Raw genomic sequence first — 16,983 nt, 5'->3', positions numbered from 1 at the left:
AAAAAACATTGCATGAAAAACATGTTTTTCTTCATATTATATAAAGATAAAAAATGATTTTGATGTTTTTATTCCAGTTACTTTTGTGATCTTTATCTTTGATATCTGTTAAAAGCCGTTTGAATAATAAAAAAAATACTTCTAAAACTTGTGCCATTGATGACAACAGCTTTTACTTTCTTTTGTTCAGGAGGAATACCTGCTTTATGATCTCTCCCCAGGCCAGATTCTTCCCATTATCTGGATGATGCAATTTCCAAAAAGCACACTGTTATCAGGGCACTTACACATTCTTATTGGTAATGTGCGCTCACAGACACTAGATAAGAGGAACATAAAGCAAAAATAAGGTGAAATCTTTCAAACACTGCGAAATGGAACTCAAAACGCAGAACTCCTCAATGGTTTCATAAACTGCGTTCCAGTTCTAAAACTTAAATGAAGTTCAAACACTCAGAAAATCATAAAAAGAGGAATACTTTCACAATACGGCTATTGTCAATTGACCTATTTGTGCAAGGGGAAAAATATGCCTGTTTTAAATCCATAAAAATGAACCATAGAGAACACACATCTCTGACTCAGCACTGCAATAACTGAGTGGCACTTCTAAATAATCCATGTTATTTCATTTATTTATGTGGCAGGTATTTTCACTCCAGTCCTTTCTGCTACGTTGAAGTATTCAAGGACAATAGTTTAAACCTTTAAACTGACATGGGGCCTTTTACTTGCAATATATACACAACTCTTTTATCTGTAAGTGGCGATAAACTGTAAAAGCTTTGAAAGTGGAAAACTCGATCGAAAACTGTGCCTTTGGCAAAAGGATGGCTGTTAAAATATTTGTACCACTTGAGCTGTATCTGATTTCTTCTGTGAGCTACTTAAACATTAAACAAAGGAAACTTAAGGAGATTTAAGGAGGATTTTTTTACACACATTTTTCTTTCCATAGTTGTGAGGGCATTCATTAACAAAACGCACCCCAAAGCCCCTGACCATAACCTTAACTATCACAACTAAATGCCCTGACCCTTTTTTAAGCTGCCTCAAAATAAGAAAAAAGACACGTCAGTTTCAAATGATGCAACCATCACTGCTCACTTCCATGCATCCTTTCCGTTGGAACGGTTGTTAGGCATTACAGCCCCGAGGCGGCAGCACAGAGGCGAGAGTCTCTGACAGCAACAAACATCCCAATGGTGGATGAGGTTGTGATAATGTAACTCTTAAGAAGTAGTCAAAAGTGGCTACATCGTAAATGCACATTTCTGAGCGATTTAAATTACCTTGATACATCCCAGTGAGCGAAGTATTCAAAAGATTCACCCCATCAGCAGCATCCCACTCCGCTTACTCATGGACTTATTCTGGGTTTGAACAAAGCATTGTCGCACAGTCCTCCATTTTGCTCTACTGTCTCTACTGTCCAACTCACATTGAATTCCTGTCCAATCTCCTCCCAGCTGTTCTGCAGTAACTGTTTGTTCCTTTGCCCAGGCAAAGTAACATCATGAGATCAGCAGAATAGTTCAATGCACAGCGAACAGAAGATGGAGTCTTGGCACGGATATCTGCTGTCTACACCAAAAGCCTCTAGATATTAGCCGTTGCCCTCAGTGGCTTATTCTGTGCCAATGGGCTCCGAGATTGGCAATCATATAGATCCCTGACTCTAGTGTCTTACGAACTTGCAAAGTTTCTTCTCAAATTTATTTTTGAAATGTGTCCCATAGTCATCTTGCTTGAGCTATTGGCATCATTGTAGCCCACCTTTGCAGGTAGCATTGTTCCATTTCGTCTGATTCATACGTTTATAAGCTTTCAGAAGACTGCACAAATACAGAAGAAATTCATGCAGATTCGGGACGAAAAGCTCTGTTTGTTCACAAACACACATCCATCACACAGCTTCACAAAAGCAGGATTTGTTCCCGCTACACAATCCAATAACACTTTTTCACTTCATTATTGCTGTACACACACACACTAACTTAACTAACTGTAACCCTAACGCTAAGTCAGTGGCTGAAATACTTCCCCAGCTCATACCATTCTTCTGGTGTTGATTGGTTTCACATTATTCACACTCAGACCCTCTTCCACTATTTCCATCCACCCCCTCCTGACACGACTCTTTTTATATTTTCTGCTCCTGTTTTTATAGGCCAATCTCCCACTACATCACAACTCTAGTTTTAACCTCTGAGCCATTAGTGTTCACCCCCTGCAAGCTCTCTCCTCTCAACCTTTTCGCCTTCACTGTCACTCAACTCCTTGAAGCCCACTCCCCAACCCACCCCTGTCCTTTTAGTATTTGGCAGTTTGACTGTCAGTGTTCACTCCATTCTCTTCTCTTCCAACCCACCCCCTGAAGAGCCTCGCTCATTATATGCCCTCCTTGCCCTATCATCTCCTCCTGTCCTCCCTTGATATATTCTCTCTCCTGTCTCTCTCCAGGCCACTTTCTCAATGGCAGCTACTGCTCTTTTGAAGACGGCGAGTGCAGCTGGCAGCCAGTAATGGGCCGTGGTATCTCCTGGAGAAGAGTCCAGACTCCAGCCAAGGCTACCAGACAGAGCTGCCCATCATCAGGTGGCTCATGCACGTCTCCTACAATTATAAACATTGTACTGATCAAACGGAGAAATGGCCTATTCGCAGTGTCTCAGTGTTGATGCCTTGTTAAAAGTGACTTAAAAGCTTATTTTATACAGTAAAGCAAGACAAATGCATGTTAAACCAATAATCTTGCACATTTTTTAATGTGGGAAGATATACACCACCTCTGATGTGTCAGACATGTTCTTGTTCAGAGCTGCTACAAACAGAATTCCACTGGGTAAAAGCTCCAGCACATAAAGTCTGAGTCCTACATCTTCAGTTCATCTTCAGTGCAGTGACTTGAATTTGTCTCTTGATGAGATTGTAAATTTTGCTTTGCTGGGGCTTGTTTTTGTTCTCAGCTATTTACATAAATATCAGAGGTGGTGCGGGGAAACTACAAATTGTAATTTCATACCATATTTAGTGATTTTGTATATGTTTGTTTTTTATCACTATAGTTCTATAAAAGTCCTCTAAAAGGACCAAAATTGGACATTAACTGTATTGCCTGAAACTGTCACTCTGTTAAACTGTGCTTTTAGTTCAGTCTTAGTATGCTTGATTAATTTGTGAATCAAATAAGAGCCCAGGAAGAAATGGAAGAATATGCCAAACAGTCACACTCACTAATGGACCATGTCACAAACCAAAACTTCAACATGTATTGTAACACTTCATTTATTCCTTCATTCCATCTTTCATGCACAGATTGAGGGTGTTTTTATAATAGTGTTTTATTTCTGTGTATTTGTGTGTTAAAGGTGCTACATTCATTGTGGAGGGAGGCCAGTCCAAAGGCCAACGTGGCTCAGCAGTACTGAGGAGCCCTCTCTTCCCACCTCCTCTCAGAAACTCCCCGTGCACGGTGAGCAGAGTAGAGTGTGTTCCTGTATTCTTCATTCTCAGACATGCCAATACAAACCGCAAAAACTCCAGCTCTGGGTACACAACTCACAGCTGGAGTTCGGTCAAATAACTTTGGAATGTAGTCAGAGTTACAAGTTACAATTAAATATTGTAAATTTTGCACGCTATCCCAAAAAAAGGAAATTCTCCACAATTTTGGAGTTCAAGAAATATTATTTTGCCTCTTTTAACATTTTAACGTTAAAGTGTGTTGTACTGTGTGTAATCTAAAAGAAAAATGTCAGAAGTCCAATAATTTATCTCAAATCACAACACACATTTTTTCAAATGTTATTTAGGCTGATTATAGTGATTTATATTGTAATCTGATTATGTTATCCAGATCAAATGTAATCCATTACTAACCAGCACGTCTATATTTTCACACAGAAGTAAAAAAGCTGGTTTTTCATTTTGAGCTGATGACTAGACAAAAATAACAGTCAGCAACATCAGCTTCAGTCAACTCTTGGATGTCTTAAAAACATGTCATACCTACAGTATCCATTTAAAGCTCCACTCAGCAGTTTATTACACCCCCTACAACTACTTAAAAGTAAATGCTAAAAAGTTTTGTAGAAAGAAAACATTTTGGGGTTGAGGAATAACAATAGAATATAATAATTCTGGAAAATGCTGGTGTTATAGCTCTACAATAGCTGGACTTGCTGAAGTGTGAAGTCCTCCAAACTAAATAAGGAGCAGGACATTTATAGTACAGTAATATATCATGATAACCAACACAGTGTGCTCCGATAATCACCAGAAGAGAAACAATCTCTCACACTCTTTTCAGTTATTGTTATCGTTGTAGAAGTAGAAAGCAATTCGAAATTTGATATGTTAATTATCTTCAGTAAGAGATCAAAATGTACCAAGACATAGATAGATAGATAGATAGATAGATAGATAGATAGATAGATAGATAGATAGATAGACAGACAGATAGATTTATTCATCTCAGGGGAAATTTAGGATGGGTTAGTAGGTTAACAGTATGCCATCTGCACGTCTGGAGATATCCTAACAGACACTGGAGTTGACCTTGTCAATCACGGCTCACATCTTCTCATCTATTTGCAATAATATAAAAATTCATACATTATTCAGATCATGATACTGTCAGAGCAGATCTCTAGGTGAAGAGGTTGTGTCCGTGATTGATGCAGTTGCATCTAGCATTTAGAGTAACATTTGTGATTTGAATATTGCTCAGTACAGCGACCTTTGGCCCTCTGCTTGTTTACTTTGCAACTTTAAAAATGAGGCAAGGAGCAATGTAGATTTAGTGTAGTGAGACAGACATGAGGGATGGAGATAGGAGGATACTGGGAAGGTCAAGAGGTCAGAAAACAAGATAATAAGACAGACCTAGGGGATGCCTGCAAGGAAACTTTCCACAAGGTAGAAAAAGGAGAACTCGAAAAATAAAAGAATACAAATGAAAAGGTGTATGTTGCTGCCTCTCAGGTGTGAATTACAGGCGACGTTTGTGGATTCCCAGCACCGTGGCACGCAGCCAAAGATTAGCCGTGATTCCAGATTACCACTCTAAATCCTTCTCTCTACACTGAACTGATGCTGTTCAATCTAGCCTGGCTGCTCTTGGAAAACTACATTGAGGATATTAGTTTTGGGTATTAGCTACAGACCACATTCACTTTCATGCCGTGCCCAGTGCTGTACACTGCCTGTAATCTCGATATTTAAACGGTCACCATGTGGTTTCGCAGTTTGACGATAAGCACGACAACCTGCTTTTGACAAGCACAGAGGAAGCACTCAGCATAAATGTGGTGAATTCAGCTGTCTGGATGGTGTCGTTGCCACGTGCACTTCTATCAGGCTTAAGCCAGAATCTGTTCCGCTTAAATGGTGAAGCCAGAATTATGTTCTTGGCTCCAATAAAATGCTGTAGAGGGACATGGTCAAACTCCATGCTTGTTAGCAAGCTTTAGATTCACATTTCCTTTTACTGTTTAATTCTAGCTATGGTCTGTGTTGTTTAATTATAAGCATGTTTACACCCACCATATCCCTCCTGGAAAGAAGGAAATGTGATTTGTTCAAAGCTGTGCATTAGCATACAGAGAAAAACAGCCCCAAATCACGATCCCAGTTGAATTCTGTTGATCTTAGAATAATGAGATCTGACCAAATGCTGTCACGGATTTATTTCATGCAGTTTTAAGTGCTTTTCTTGACTGATAAAAGCCTTGGCTGTTTTGTTTTTTTAATCTAAAATATTAAAAGTTCAAGTTGTCGTGGAATTTTATATTCAGACATTAGGCGCCTCAAAAATCTGCACTACAACTTTGCGATTACCTATTCTGATTTCTAAATCTTATTTAACTTGTGTTGTTAATTTGTAATTCCAACTCACTTCAACAGGTGCGGTTCTGGCTATGTTCCGGAGGCTTACAGAAGGGGTCGCTGTCTCTGTGGATCATGGAGAACAGTACAGGTCCTGAGGAACAGCACAGACTGTGGCATTCAGCAAGTGAACCCAAATCTGAAAGGGGCTGGAAACTCATCATACTTCCTCTTTATGGGCTGACGGACTGGTACGATTAACGTGCACCTGTTTCACCATATAAGAGACAGTTTTGATAATATCAAGGCTTTGTGTTCAGACCATCTGAAGACATCAAGCTGGTTCTAGTCTCATCCTAAGTAGAGGGACACTAGGGTAATGCCCTATCTCGCCATTAAACAAAATTCCTGGATCTGCCTATTTATCCAGATTTGCTCCAAAATGTAATAAGTTTTTACTTGGGCCATTCCCGACCCCTCCAGAAAGTTTCCGTGAAATCGGTTCAGTAGTTTTTGAGTTATTCTGCTGAGGGACAAACAAACATGTAGCAATGAAAATATAACATCCTTAGCGGAGGTATAACAAACCTCAGATGCACTCCCACTAATGGTTAAGTGCTCCCACAGCAAAGAAGCCTTAAGAAACAGAAACAAGGCGTCTTCTTCCTTTTTTTTTTTTTTCACCTCTCATAAATGCTGATTTTCAACATTTACATTCCATTTCCTGGGAAACATTTCCTCTCAACTCAACAAAATTAATGAATCCCATCGGGACTAGTCCCCTAGTCTTAGCATGGACCTGCCATGTGTACGGCTGTACAAAATATTCTCCTTTATTTTTATTCCACCAAGAGTAGAAATCAATACACACGGCTCTACCCACCCTACTTGCCTTCCAATTAGGTTTGGCCCTGCTTTCCACTCAAAAAAGAGAGAAATTAAAACAAAATAGCGGTAGCAAGAAAAAAGAGAAACATCAGACAAGGCATTTCATCTCTGTTTGCCTGACTGGGGGTTTCTTTGCCATTCAAGCTTGGATAATCCTGCTCCCCTGAGAGTGATTAATTTTTGATTCCTGGGTTATGTAGTCAGCTGTGCTTGTGCTCTTAATTAGAATGTCATGTCCGTAACCACTAGGTGAACCTGCCAGTCTTTGCTCAGTGACCTTTGTAGAGCTTACATGGAATCAGAAACATAGCTTTAAATACAGGACAGGTAGTGTGTGTTGACTCTGCCTGAGTGTTTCTGGTTTGAGACCCTCTGAGGTGACGGCAAGAATTAAGAAACAACGTGACCCATCACGTTTAGGCAACAATTGTCTTAAAATTCATCATAGGTTACTGTCTGTTACAGCCGCATTCACTTATTGTGAGCCACACTGTCTTAAAGCTAGACATATATAAACAGAATCATGAGATAGTGAGACAACTCTGCAACTACAAAACCATTCACACTGTAGTGAAAATGTCTTAACTCCAGAGTGTGATATCCTGGGAGATGCACTTATTCCCTTTCTTGACTGAGAGTTAGATGAGATGATTGATACCACTTTTGTGTCTGTGCCCTAAATATAAAGCTGGAGCAAGCAGCTGGTTTGGTTAGCTTGGCATGGCACAAAGATGGAGAAGAGGGTAAACTGCTAAACAGGTTGAAAATCGGCCTACTGTAGGACACACAAATTAAGAGTTTATATTTTGTTCACTATTGAGGGGAAGATGGAAGGCTGCAGGTACAGGCGTGTCTGTGCGGCGTGAGCAGTATTGCGGGCGTTGTACCGGACCGCTGTGGTAAGGAAGTATCTGAGCAACAAGGCAGAGCTTCTGAGTCGATCTATGTTTCAACCCACACCTATGATCACGAGCATTGGGAAGTGACAGAGAGAACAACATCACCGAGGAGCTCAGACATCTGGAGGGAGCTCGTAGTAGAACTGCTGCTCCATGTCGAAAGACAGTTGAGTTGGCATCTCTTCAGGATGCCTCCTGGGCTCCTTCCCTTTGAGGCTTACTGGGCACAACCGACCAGGGGGAGGCCCTGGGGTAGATCCAGACCTCGCAGAAGGGACGACATATCTCATCTTGCCTGTGAACGCCTCAGGATCCACCAGGAAAAGCTAGAAAATGTGGCCTGTGAGAGGGACATTTGGGATACCTCCATGGCCAGCTACCTGGACGTCAATGGATGGATTTTGTTGAAGTCATTAACTGGCCTTCAATACAGAATAGTCCAACAAAGAAAATCTTTAAACTGAGCTAAGTTACCATACGCTGGCTTGTCATTAATATTTAATATAGATATTTATTAGACAGGTATCAGTCTTTTCATCTCCAATAAATCCAGGCCAAAAAGCAAAGAAGCATGTCTTCGAAAACATCAAACTATTACTTTTAAGACTTTTGGAAGTAAAACTCATTGTAAATTATCAAATTTATATTATATGGAGCTTTTCTAATATTGACAACCACTCAGAGCTTTGTACATTACAAGGCGCATTCACCCATTCACAAACACATTCCATATTTAGCTCTTCTATATCTGCTGCTCAGCCATCAGGGGCAATTTGGGGTTCAGTGTCTTGCCAAAGGACACTTTAACATTCAGTCTGCAGCTTCTGAAGATTAAACCGCTGATCTGATTAGTAGACCCGCCTTACCTCCAGAGACTCAACCCCACCTCATACTGTGGTTGTTTGCCTAAATTATTGTGTCTAAAAGTATCTAACATGGAACCAGAAATTGTTTTCATCCCTATCTCAAACTGCACTTTTTTGTATCCCCATAAAGCTCTTGACACTCCAGACAAAGCTGTGACTCCACCCACGGCCTCCAAAGTCACACCTCAGTGCCATTTTTCTTAAAGCACGATTAAGTCTTCCTCACATCATTTTAGTCAGAGGCTATCAAAACCTTTCACAGGTTGTAAGGTAGTTACGGCATCTCTGTCCCTTGGCAGGTTCTGGCTGCAGTTCAGCACAGAGGATGGACCTGGACCCGGCTCAGCTATCTCTCTTGACAACATCTCTTTCAGTATGGACTGCTTCCTGGCATGTGAGTATCATTATATTCTTCTTTCACTTTTACTTCATCAGACCTATAGGTTGAATTAATGGAACTGACTGATTGCTGGATAGATTGGCCATGACCAGCACAAATTGGAAGAAAATTGCTATACTAAATAAATTAAAAAGTGTAAGCATTTCTATGGACCTCTGAGAAACACTCAAAGTGGCCCACAGCAATTAAATTAGTAATCAGTACAGGTCTGACTCACGCTTCATGTTTTACAGACATAATATGAGATTCAGAGGTAGTTTACAGAGACCACTTTTGATAATTCATCAAGTACTTTTCCAAGATATCGTCATGGTATATTTATAGGCTGATTTACATTGTCCAACTTAATCAACTCATCTTTGTCAAAACTATTGAAATACATTTAGAAAATCTTGTTGTAACTTATATACCTCTACGTCCCCATTTACAACTGGCATTTGGATGTGTTTTGTATTCAAAGTGTATCTAGATTTGTTGATCATTTTTCCTGTGTCTATACTGAGATCTAGTCTCGCTCATGTTTCATCCCTGTTTATTTACACCTGTACTGTCATGAGGTCATGAGGTTTATCTGACTGAAATTGAATCCCCAATAACGCATTTTAATGTCAGGTGTAATTCAAATCATCAAATGATTGAAAATAAATTGACCAAACTTAGTGGAAATGTATCATAATGTTTTTTTGCTGTGGCCTCATTTAGAATGTTTGTGACCTGAAATGTCAGAACAGTTCAAATAGGATTGATAAGGTTTTATGTTCTCATATTGCTCTGCAGGCTCATAAATGTCAGACATCGCGCCACCTTTCCAGATATTTTTGTGTTTCCATTGAAATGCTTTATCAGTATAAAAACAAGTGTAAGCTGCAAACCAAGTCTGCAATCGGAAATGAAAGGTTAGGAGTTCAATGCCTCCCCAATCTCTGCATACGTGGAAGAACCTGTTTGAACACTGACAGCAATAACAATGTCTATACCTGAATATAGCTCATTCAAATATCTCATGCTTTGTGATTCTGGATTATAAAAGAGCCTGTGAAGTTTGCATGCCTTCACGCAGGCATCAGCTGGGGCCGGAGGCATAATATTTTTGAGTTGTCTGTCCGTCTACATATATACATTCATAATCTAAGTATGCCTGTCCATCCCTTTTCCATGAACACAATACTTCAGGAACTTCTTCATAGTTGGTGCAAACGCCCAATCGTGTTCAATGATGACCTGATTCGATTTTGGTGGTCAAAGGTTATTCTTATTATTCATTATAATTTTCTGCTAAAACACACCCTGACCATTATTTAACACTTTAACAAAGAACAGAGTACAAACACAAGGTGGTACTTGTTTGATCTAGTTTTTATCTCAAGTGAGAATGTTTTTGTTTTGTATTGGTGACTTTCACCAATACTAACTTTAATTTCAAAGTTCAAAGTGTGAATCTGAATCATCCTCTTCTGTGACATCCTACTCACGAATTGATACATCAAGCTGGAAGAGAAGTGTAACGAAAGTATTTATCTTGAGAAAAATAACTTGACGATTACTGTACACTATAATGTACACTTTTTTTACTTTGAGTGGCTCAAACTTAGCCTAGCCCTACTACTCAATTCATTTATTTAGTATTTTGCATTAAAAGCAATATGCAAAAGTCAAAAGAGTGCACCTCATCAGTACATGTACCTTCCCCACCTTCACCCCGAGTTTTGGCAATTCACCTAGAACTCTTGTGAGTTGTCTTGTGCTGGTGAGCCTCTCTAATCACATCTTGGAACAGTTAACACAACCGATCTAGGGCTTTAGTTGGCGAGTAGAAAGTGGGGCTAAAAATCGTGTTGCGTGAATTAGTTCTAACTGATAACAGCTTTTAAAGCACATTGTTAACTGTTAGTTAAAGTAAAATGCAGTCAGGTAGCACAGGTTCTTTAGCTGAATCAATGAAATGATTTGATAATTTGATGTTGGTCTTGACAACCTGTATCAAAAGTGGCTGATTGGGTGAGGGATTCTTTATTTAAAGAGACAACATTTCCCAGCACTAAAACTGTGTTTCATGTCCTCTGGAGCAGGAGCACTGGTACGGCAGCTCTGAAGGATCATCTCTCCGTGCTTCTCTCACTTTCCAGCAAGTTGTTAATCTAGCCCGTGTATCCATTTCCTCCAACCACACTCGACAGCATTTTATCGCCCATCAATCAGACCAGGTGATGGGAGTTTCTGAAGCTCAGCAAAATACGTCGTTTCCAGGAGTGATTACTGTGAGTGATTAGTGTGATGGATCCCTGATCATTATGACACAGCCCTGTTATATGTTTTGGTAGGAAAACATACTGCAAACACATTATGCAGAGGTTCAGCCATCCGTGGCCTTTCCCTCTCTTTTTTAGACTTTAGTGTGAATTATAGTTTGGCAAGCATGCTGATGCATCCATTGCCCTTCAGGTCTGAGACCTGGCTGTCAGATTTATCGTTTTATCTTCACCAGCATCATTAAATTGCTTGATTGGATTAGACAGCACAGGAAGTTCATCCTTTTCTCTCTGCCACGTACCATCACTTCTTCCATGTATGTCTGCTGCAGGGAACACAGTAGAGAACATCCTGAAATGCAGCTCACCTGATGAGAATAGAGTTTGCAGCAACTACTGTCCATGAAAAAATTGCTGCTATGCAGGCTCCTTACTGTGATGCATTTAAAAAAAGGATTCATATGACTAGCATCTTATGGCTTTCATTGATAGCCTACTTAAAAATAAAGCCAAATGTAAGGCATCTTGGACTGAAGATGCAAAGAGGCATTTTTTCATGGACAATAGTTGTTGCATTTATGTCAACAGAAAATATCAGAGCCCTACTCCAGTATTTGTCTATAACCCACCAAACAAATTGAACAGGTAAAAAAGAAAAGAGAAACCACACCCTTACCCAGATGTTATAATAGAATAAATATCTGCAGCCTGAATAAAGAATTCCAAACACTGGCTAAATGTTAACTTTGGCTCCTAGAGGTCATACATTGATGCTCTGTTTGCACTAGTGTATTGTTATGTTACTTATTTTCAGTGTTTTATTTATTTACTTTGTTTGGTTAGGTTTAGGTCATTAAGTCACTTGCTCAGGGTTTAAACTACAATTTTAAATTTAGTACATATGTACATACAAAATACATAAATGGGAGAAGATCTTGGAGGTGAATGGACAAAACCCAGGGAGGCTGGGGTTTCACTCCTGTAACTTCTTATTTTTACCTTCTCCTTTATTATCATTTTCTCTTTTCATATGTTCTTTGGTCCATTTAGGCAACATAATTATAGAGATAGTTTGCAGGGATAGAAATCTTATTTAGAGTTTAGCAAAACAAACTATTAAGGCACCAGAAATACTTGGTTAGACTGTTGAAAGCCAACAGGATCGATCTTTCAATTGTCAGAGAAAATGGAAAATACATATTTAATGCATATTAATTAGATTGACTCAATGTGTCCTCCGCCTGCATCACAGCCACGGCCATCGTTCACTTCTTCACACACTCTACGATAACAGCTGTACCAGCTGTTCTGGGTCCTCGACATCACTGCACTTCTAAAACCAATAATCATGGCAAAAACAGAGATTTGAATGGAAAAAATTGGATGTGTATTACTGAAGGCAAATGAAAACAGCCTCTTCAAACTGTGTTATCCAAAACAACCATTCACAAAGCTCCTGTCAGTTTTTATATTACAGTTTTGTGCTGTGAGTGTCTTGGCTTGGCTGTGTTTTTGTTAGCTGTCATGGAAGCTTGTGTAATACAAGTAAGAAATAGTGAAATATATTAATTTCATTAATTGTGATTTGAGCGTGTGGGTGTTGTAGTAAGTACAGATGCTCTACAAATCCTCAGTGTATTCTCCATGATGACATTTTAGGCTCCTTTTTATTCAAATGGAGTTTATCCCAGGTTTATCAGCCCCCTTGTTCTCTTATATCTTCAGCATCAACTGGAAGGAAAATCAAAGCTTCAAATATGTTCAAGTTCAGATATTATGTACTAAGAAGTACAGCCTGTTTTCTTGGATCTTAGACAACAGATTGGGTACATTATGTTTCCATCATCGAAGTCAAAGTCAACTTTAATGTCAATCCTGCCATACAATACATCCTCTAGAGGGCAGTGCAGAGATGAGAGTGTTTTGAAATCAACAAACATGTCAACAGTGGAGGAGGTTGTGATAATGTACCTCTTAAGACAGAGGCAAAGGCTCCGTTGTAAACAGTGGTCGTCTTGCTCGAACTATTGGTTACACTGCCCACCCACAATCTTCAGTGGTACTGCTCCATTCCATCTGCCTGTATGCATAGGATTTCAGCTGAAGTACATAAATACGTACGAAATGAAAGCAGATTACAGATAGAAAGCTCCGTCCATTTCCGTGTATAACGATGAGCATAAATGAGCCTTAAGACTTACTGTCAACATGAAACCTCTGCAGTGTGGACATTTCTCAGAGCTATTACAACGTCGAGATATTTTGGGCTCGTGGCTGGGTGGTAACGAGGTGCCCCCACTGTGGCTGGCCTCTGATGGGCTTCAGGTAGCTTATGGCGCCCTGCTAATGAACAGTGACAGCCACGCCGGCTGTTGCCCTGCCCTCTGGTTCACGCTGCTCTGTGGTGGACCTGCTGAGTTCTCCTCTTGCTGCAGCAGCATACCAATGCTGTCTGCTCCAGCTCTGTCTGTTCCATTGCCCTGCTGTAGCATGTTCCACCATGCTCTGAATAACAATGCAGTGAGCCATATTAGTGACTTTGTTGAAGATATGTGAAAAGTTGCTGACTTGTCTACACATACCACAATGTGGTGCAGAGTACTTCTACAGGCCAAGACATACTGCAGTCACTCACAATCTCTACCTATATCAAAGCTCCCAAGCAGCGGAGACTTAGATGATCATATTAATTTGAGGATTATAGGGCTGTGGAATGAGCTATTGATTTTTGGGGTGCAGATTTTACATAAGCATTGCAAAGTTCTTTTTAGGCTTTGAAACCAAAAAGTTTTTGTCAAGAAAACCGGTGAGAGTTATCAGACTCCATGTACGCCTTAGGTGACAAAATGCTGAATTTTGTTCAAGCACCCGTTTACTGATATAGAAACTATTACCCAGAGGACCATCATGGCTGAATTTTCAACATAAACACCAAAAACTAAGTTGTTTGCTCTCAATCAAAGTGAGGAGTTTTTTTCTGACCAAATAGAGCACTGCCAAATTGTAGCTTTGCAACCTTTCAGCTGCTGAGGGAGCCCCCTGCCAAATTGTCATAAATGGTGAGGTTTCAGCCCGAGGTGACAGCGGAGCCTGCATGGAGGCAGTTTTTGTTGTAGTAAATTGATTATAGAGATCAAGATGAAAAGTCTTGTTTTTATCCCCTGATACTGCCAGTGTGACGAGAAGGCAGACAGCATTTGTTTTCACCAAGGAGGAAGAAGACTCAATGTGGGCAACTCATCAACGTCAATGTCACAATTAGAGAACTTGTAGTTAAATTTCTGCTTGAAATTCAGCTCAACTCTTTGCAAGGTCATGGAAACAGAAGTTGTTCATCAATGGGTTGTTAGTGATTGCAACTTTTTACTCCAGGAACAGTTTAGACTTAGAAGAGCAAAGCAAGTGAATGGAAATATACTCATGGAACCTTTAAATTATACTTTGCTGCTGTTTGCCATCCAGGGCTGCCCTATGGAGAATATTAGGAGGCTACAGTTTAAACAAAGTTTAAAGGGCCAGTCTGCAACTTATCTTGCTTGAACTATGTAATAGTTCATATTCCATATACAGGACAAAAAAGGTGTCTAAAATGCACACATCATTTACAATTCATTGTTTTATTGCCTCACGTATCTACACCGAGCACATTAAACGTTTTTAATGAATAGACGGTGAGGACTTTATTGGTTTTGATAGACCGAAGCATTGTGGCAGTCTGATTGAAACAGCACAATCATCTTTATTGTTCTGAAGCTGGCTATGCAGTCCTGGCTCTTGTGTGGAATGTACTGTATCCACCTTTGTAGTAAAAATAATAAATCAGAGACAGAACTGGTAGAAAAGCAGAAGGTCAAGATCTGAAACCATGCCCTTCTTTTGTGTCGTACCAATACATGATGGCAGCATTATTAGCTCTGCAAACCCCAGTAAACCATATCTGACGCCTCAGTTACACTAGTCTTCCATTTCCACAGCATCCAACAAGGATAGCAGCGGAGCCACTGGGGGCTTCTTCCTGCAGAACATAGCATCAAAGAAATGAGATGCTGAACAGAACTCTTTAAAGAAACAAGACCTTTCCTTGGAACATAAAGTCATAGATGCATTTATAGCAGCCAACCATAACATTTTTGGGCATCCTATCTCTTGGCATTATGGCATTTCAGCACTTTCTCAGGTAAATACAGGAATAGTATTTTGTTATGTTCAGTTGGCACGTCATTTTGCCTGTACCCTCTGCAGTCCCTGATCAGATGTGGCAGCAGATTTGTGTAACACCACTCAGGTCAGCCTTTTACAGCAGTGATTGCACATCGAGGATCTAATCAAACGAAGTCATTCTGCTCAGTGATTCAGTCGAAGGGACCATGGGGACTCCTGTTTCTTCACCTGTACTAAAAATAGAGAATGGGGACAGGTGACTGTTTTATTACAGGTCAGCATTCAACCAAGATAGTAGTTTAAATGAGTCTCCCCTGCTTTACAATCTTTTTGGGGAAAAAAAGGTTTCTCTGTCCTGAGCCATCACAGCCAGTCAGCCAGCCTTTTTCCTGGACTTAATTCTGAACTTGAGGGGAAGGGATCACGGTACCAGCAAGCTTATGATCTCAGTCCTGGGAAAGCGGTGAGGCTGCAGGCTTTATGGATTGCTCAAAAAACCCCAGACTGAATGGGCTTACACATCTACAGTAGGGACGGAAAGAGAAAGGGAGAGATACAGAGGAGCTACATGTTATGCATCCTACTCTCTCTGTACAGCCATTGGTGATACAAATGAAAGAATGACCCCTGCTGGTGGTTCTGCATTTTTCTGTGCCAGTGAGGAGTCTGCAGCTGCTGTGCTTAAGCAGCTCCTCAGTGTAACAGCAACATGATTTCATTGCTTCACACAAAGGAGAGAAAGCAGTCTTTTCACTGAATGCATTATTTTCCATTTTCAGCCAATGGCGAATTTCCTCCGGTGGTCACCAGCACAACCCTGCTGCCATTTACTACAGCCACGTCCATTGGAGGTCCAGTGATGAAATTCCCCACCCCAGATTACTGTAAGTGTGAGCTTTACTGCCACAGTCAAACTGAAAATGTGAGTTATGCTCAGATGTGAATACCTTCCCTCCTGAAGGAGAATATTCTCCTCTATATATCTGTTTCTCCTTCTGTCTCTCTTTGTCTTTCCTGTTCTCTCTTTCGCTCTCAAGTCAAACTCACTCACACCACCGCCTGCATGCTTTAATGACTCACAATAACTGTACAGGTTCTGAACATGGCACAATGCATGGGCTGCAACAAAGTACGTGTGCCCCCTGCTGGTCTGTACCATGACACCTCTGCGTGCCGCAGAGACATCCTTTGAGACATCCTTTGACATTAAATGGAGCAGGACAGATAGTTTTCAAGAGTACAATCCTCTCCTTTTGTTTCCTGAGAATTTCAGTGAAGCCAGTTACACAGACTTGACATTTTCAACCTCATACTCTCTCACCTGCACTGCTTCAAAAAGGTGAGGATAGCAGAGGATCAATTTCTAAATTTAAAGTCTTAAGTTAGAGTTATGTTCACATCAAACCTGCTGTAAAACACATTTCTTCAGCTAGTAGCTTTTAAGTTGTCACGGTACACTGGAATTTTTGAAGCTTCTCTGCTGTAAGATATAAGGTATTTCCATTTTAGAGTTACATTGGAAATAATCCTTATTTCTCAGAGATAATTGCTACGTCTGTAGACATAACACTTTTTATATGAAGGCTGAACAGATGTGAGTTTATTCTCACTCTGTAACTTTTACACCCGTTCTCGAGTCCAGAGAGATGATTGGTCTGGACTGTTTCACACTCTAGCATCATAATTGCCTC

At 40.2% G+C, this 16,983-nt stretch overlaps 1 protein-coding gene across 1 annotated transcript in view; it reads left to right on the top strand.

Annotated features, from left to right (window-relative positions):
- The window catches only part of alk (ALK receptor tyrosine kinase), a 349,155-nt gene that overhangs the window by 294,725 nt on the left and 37,447 nt on the right, over positions 1–16,983 (top strand). The window contains 5 exon segments of the mRNA XM_034576116.1: positions 2,464–2,598; positions 3,372–3,475; positions 5,908–6,080; positions 8,782–8,876; positions 16,072–16,176. Coding sequence (XP_034432007.1) covers positions 2,464–2,598; positions 3,372–3,475; positions 5,908–6,080; positions 8,782–8,876; positions 16,072–16,176 — 612 coding nt within the window.

This window comes from Hippoglossus hippoglossus, chromosome 22, assembly GCF_009819705.1.
Source record: "Hippoglossus hippoglossus isolate fHipHip1 chromosome 22, fHipHip1.pri, whole genome shotgun sequence".
NCBI classification, from domain to species: Eukaryota; Metazoa; Chordata; class Actinopteri; order Pleuronectiformes; family Pleuronectidae; genus Hippoglossus; species Hippoglossus hippoglossus.
The sequence above is the reverse complement of the archived record's forward strand: the minus strand, read 5'-3'. Positions and strand labels throughout refer to the sequence as shown.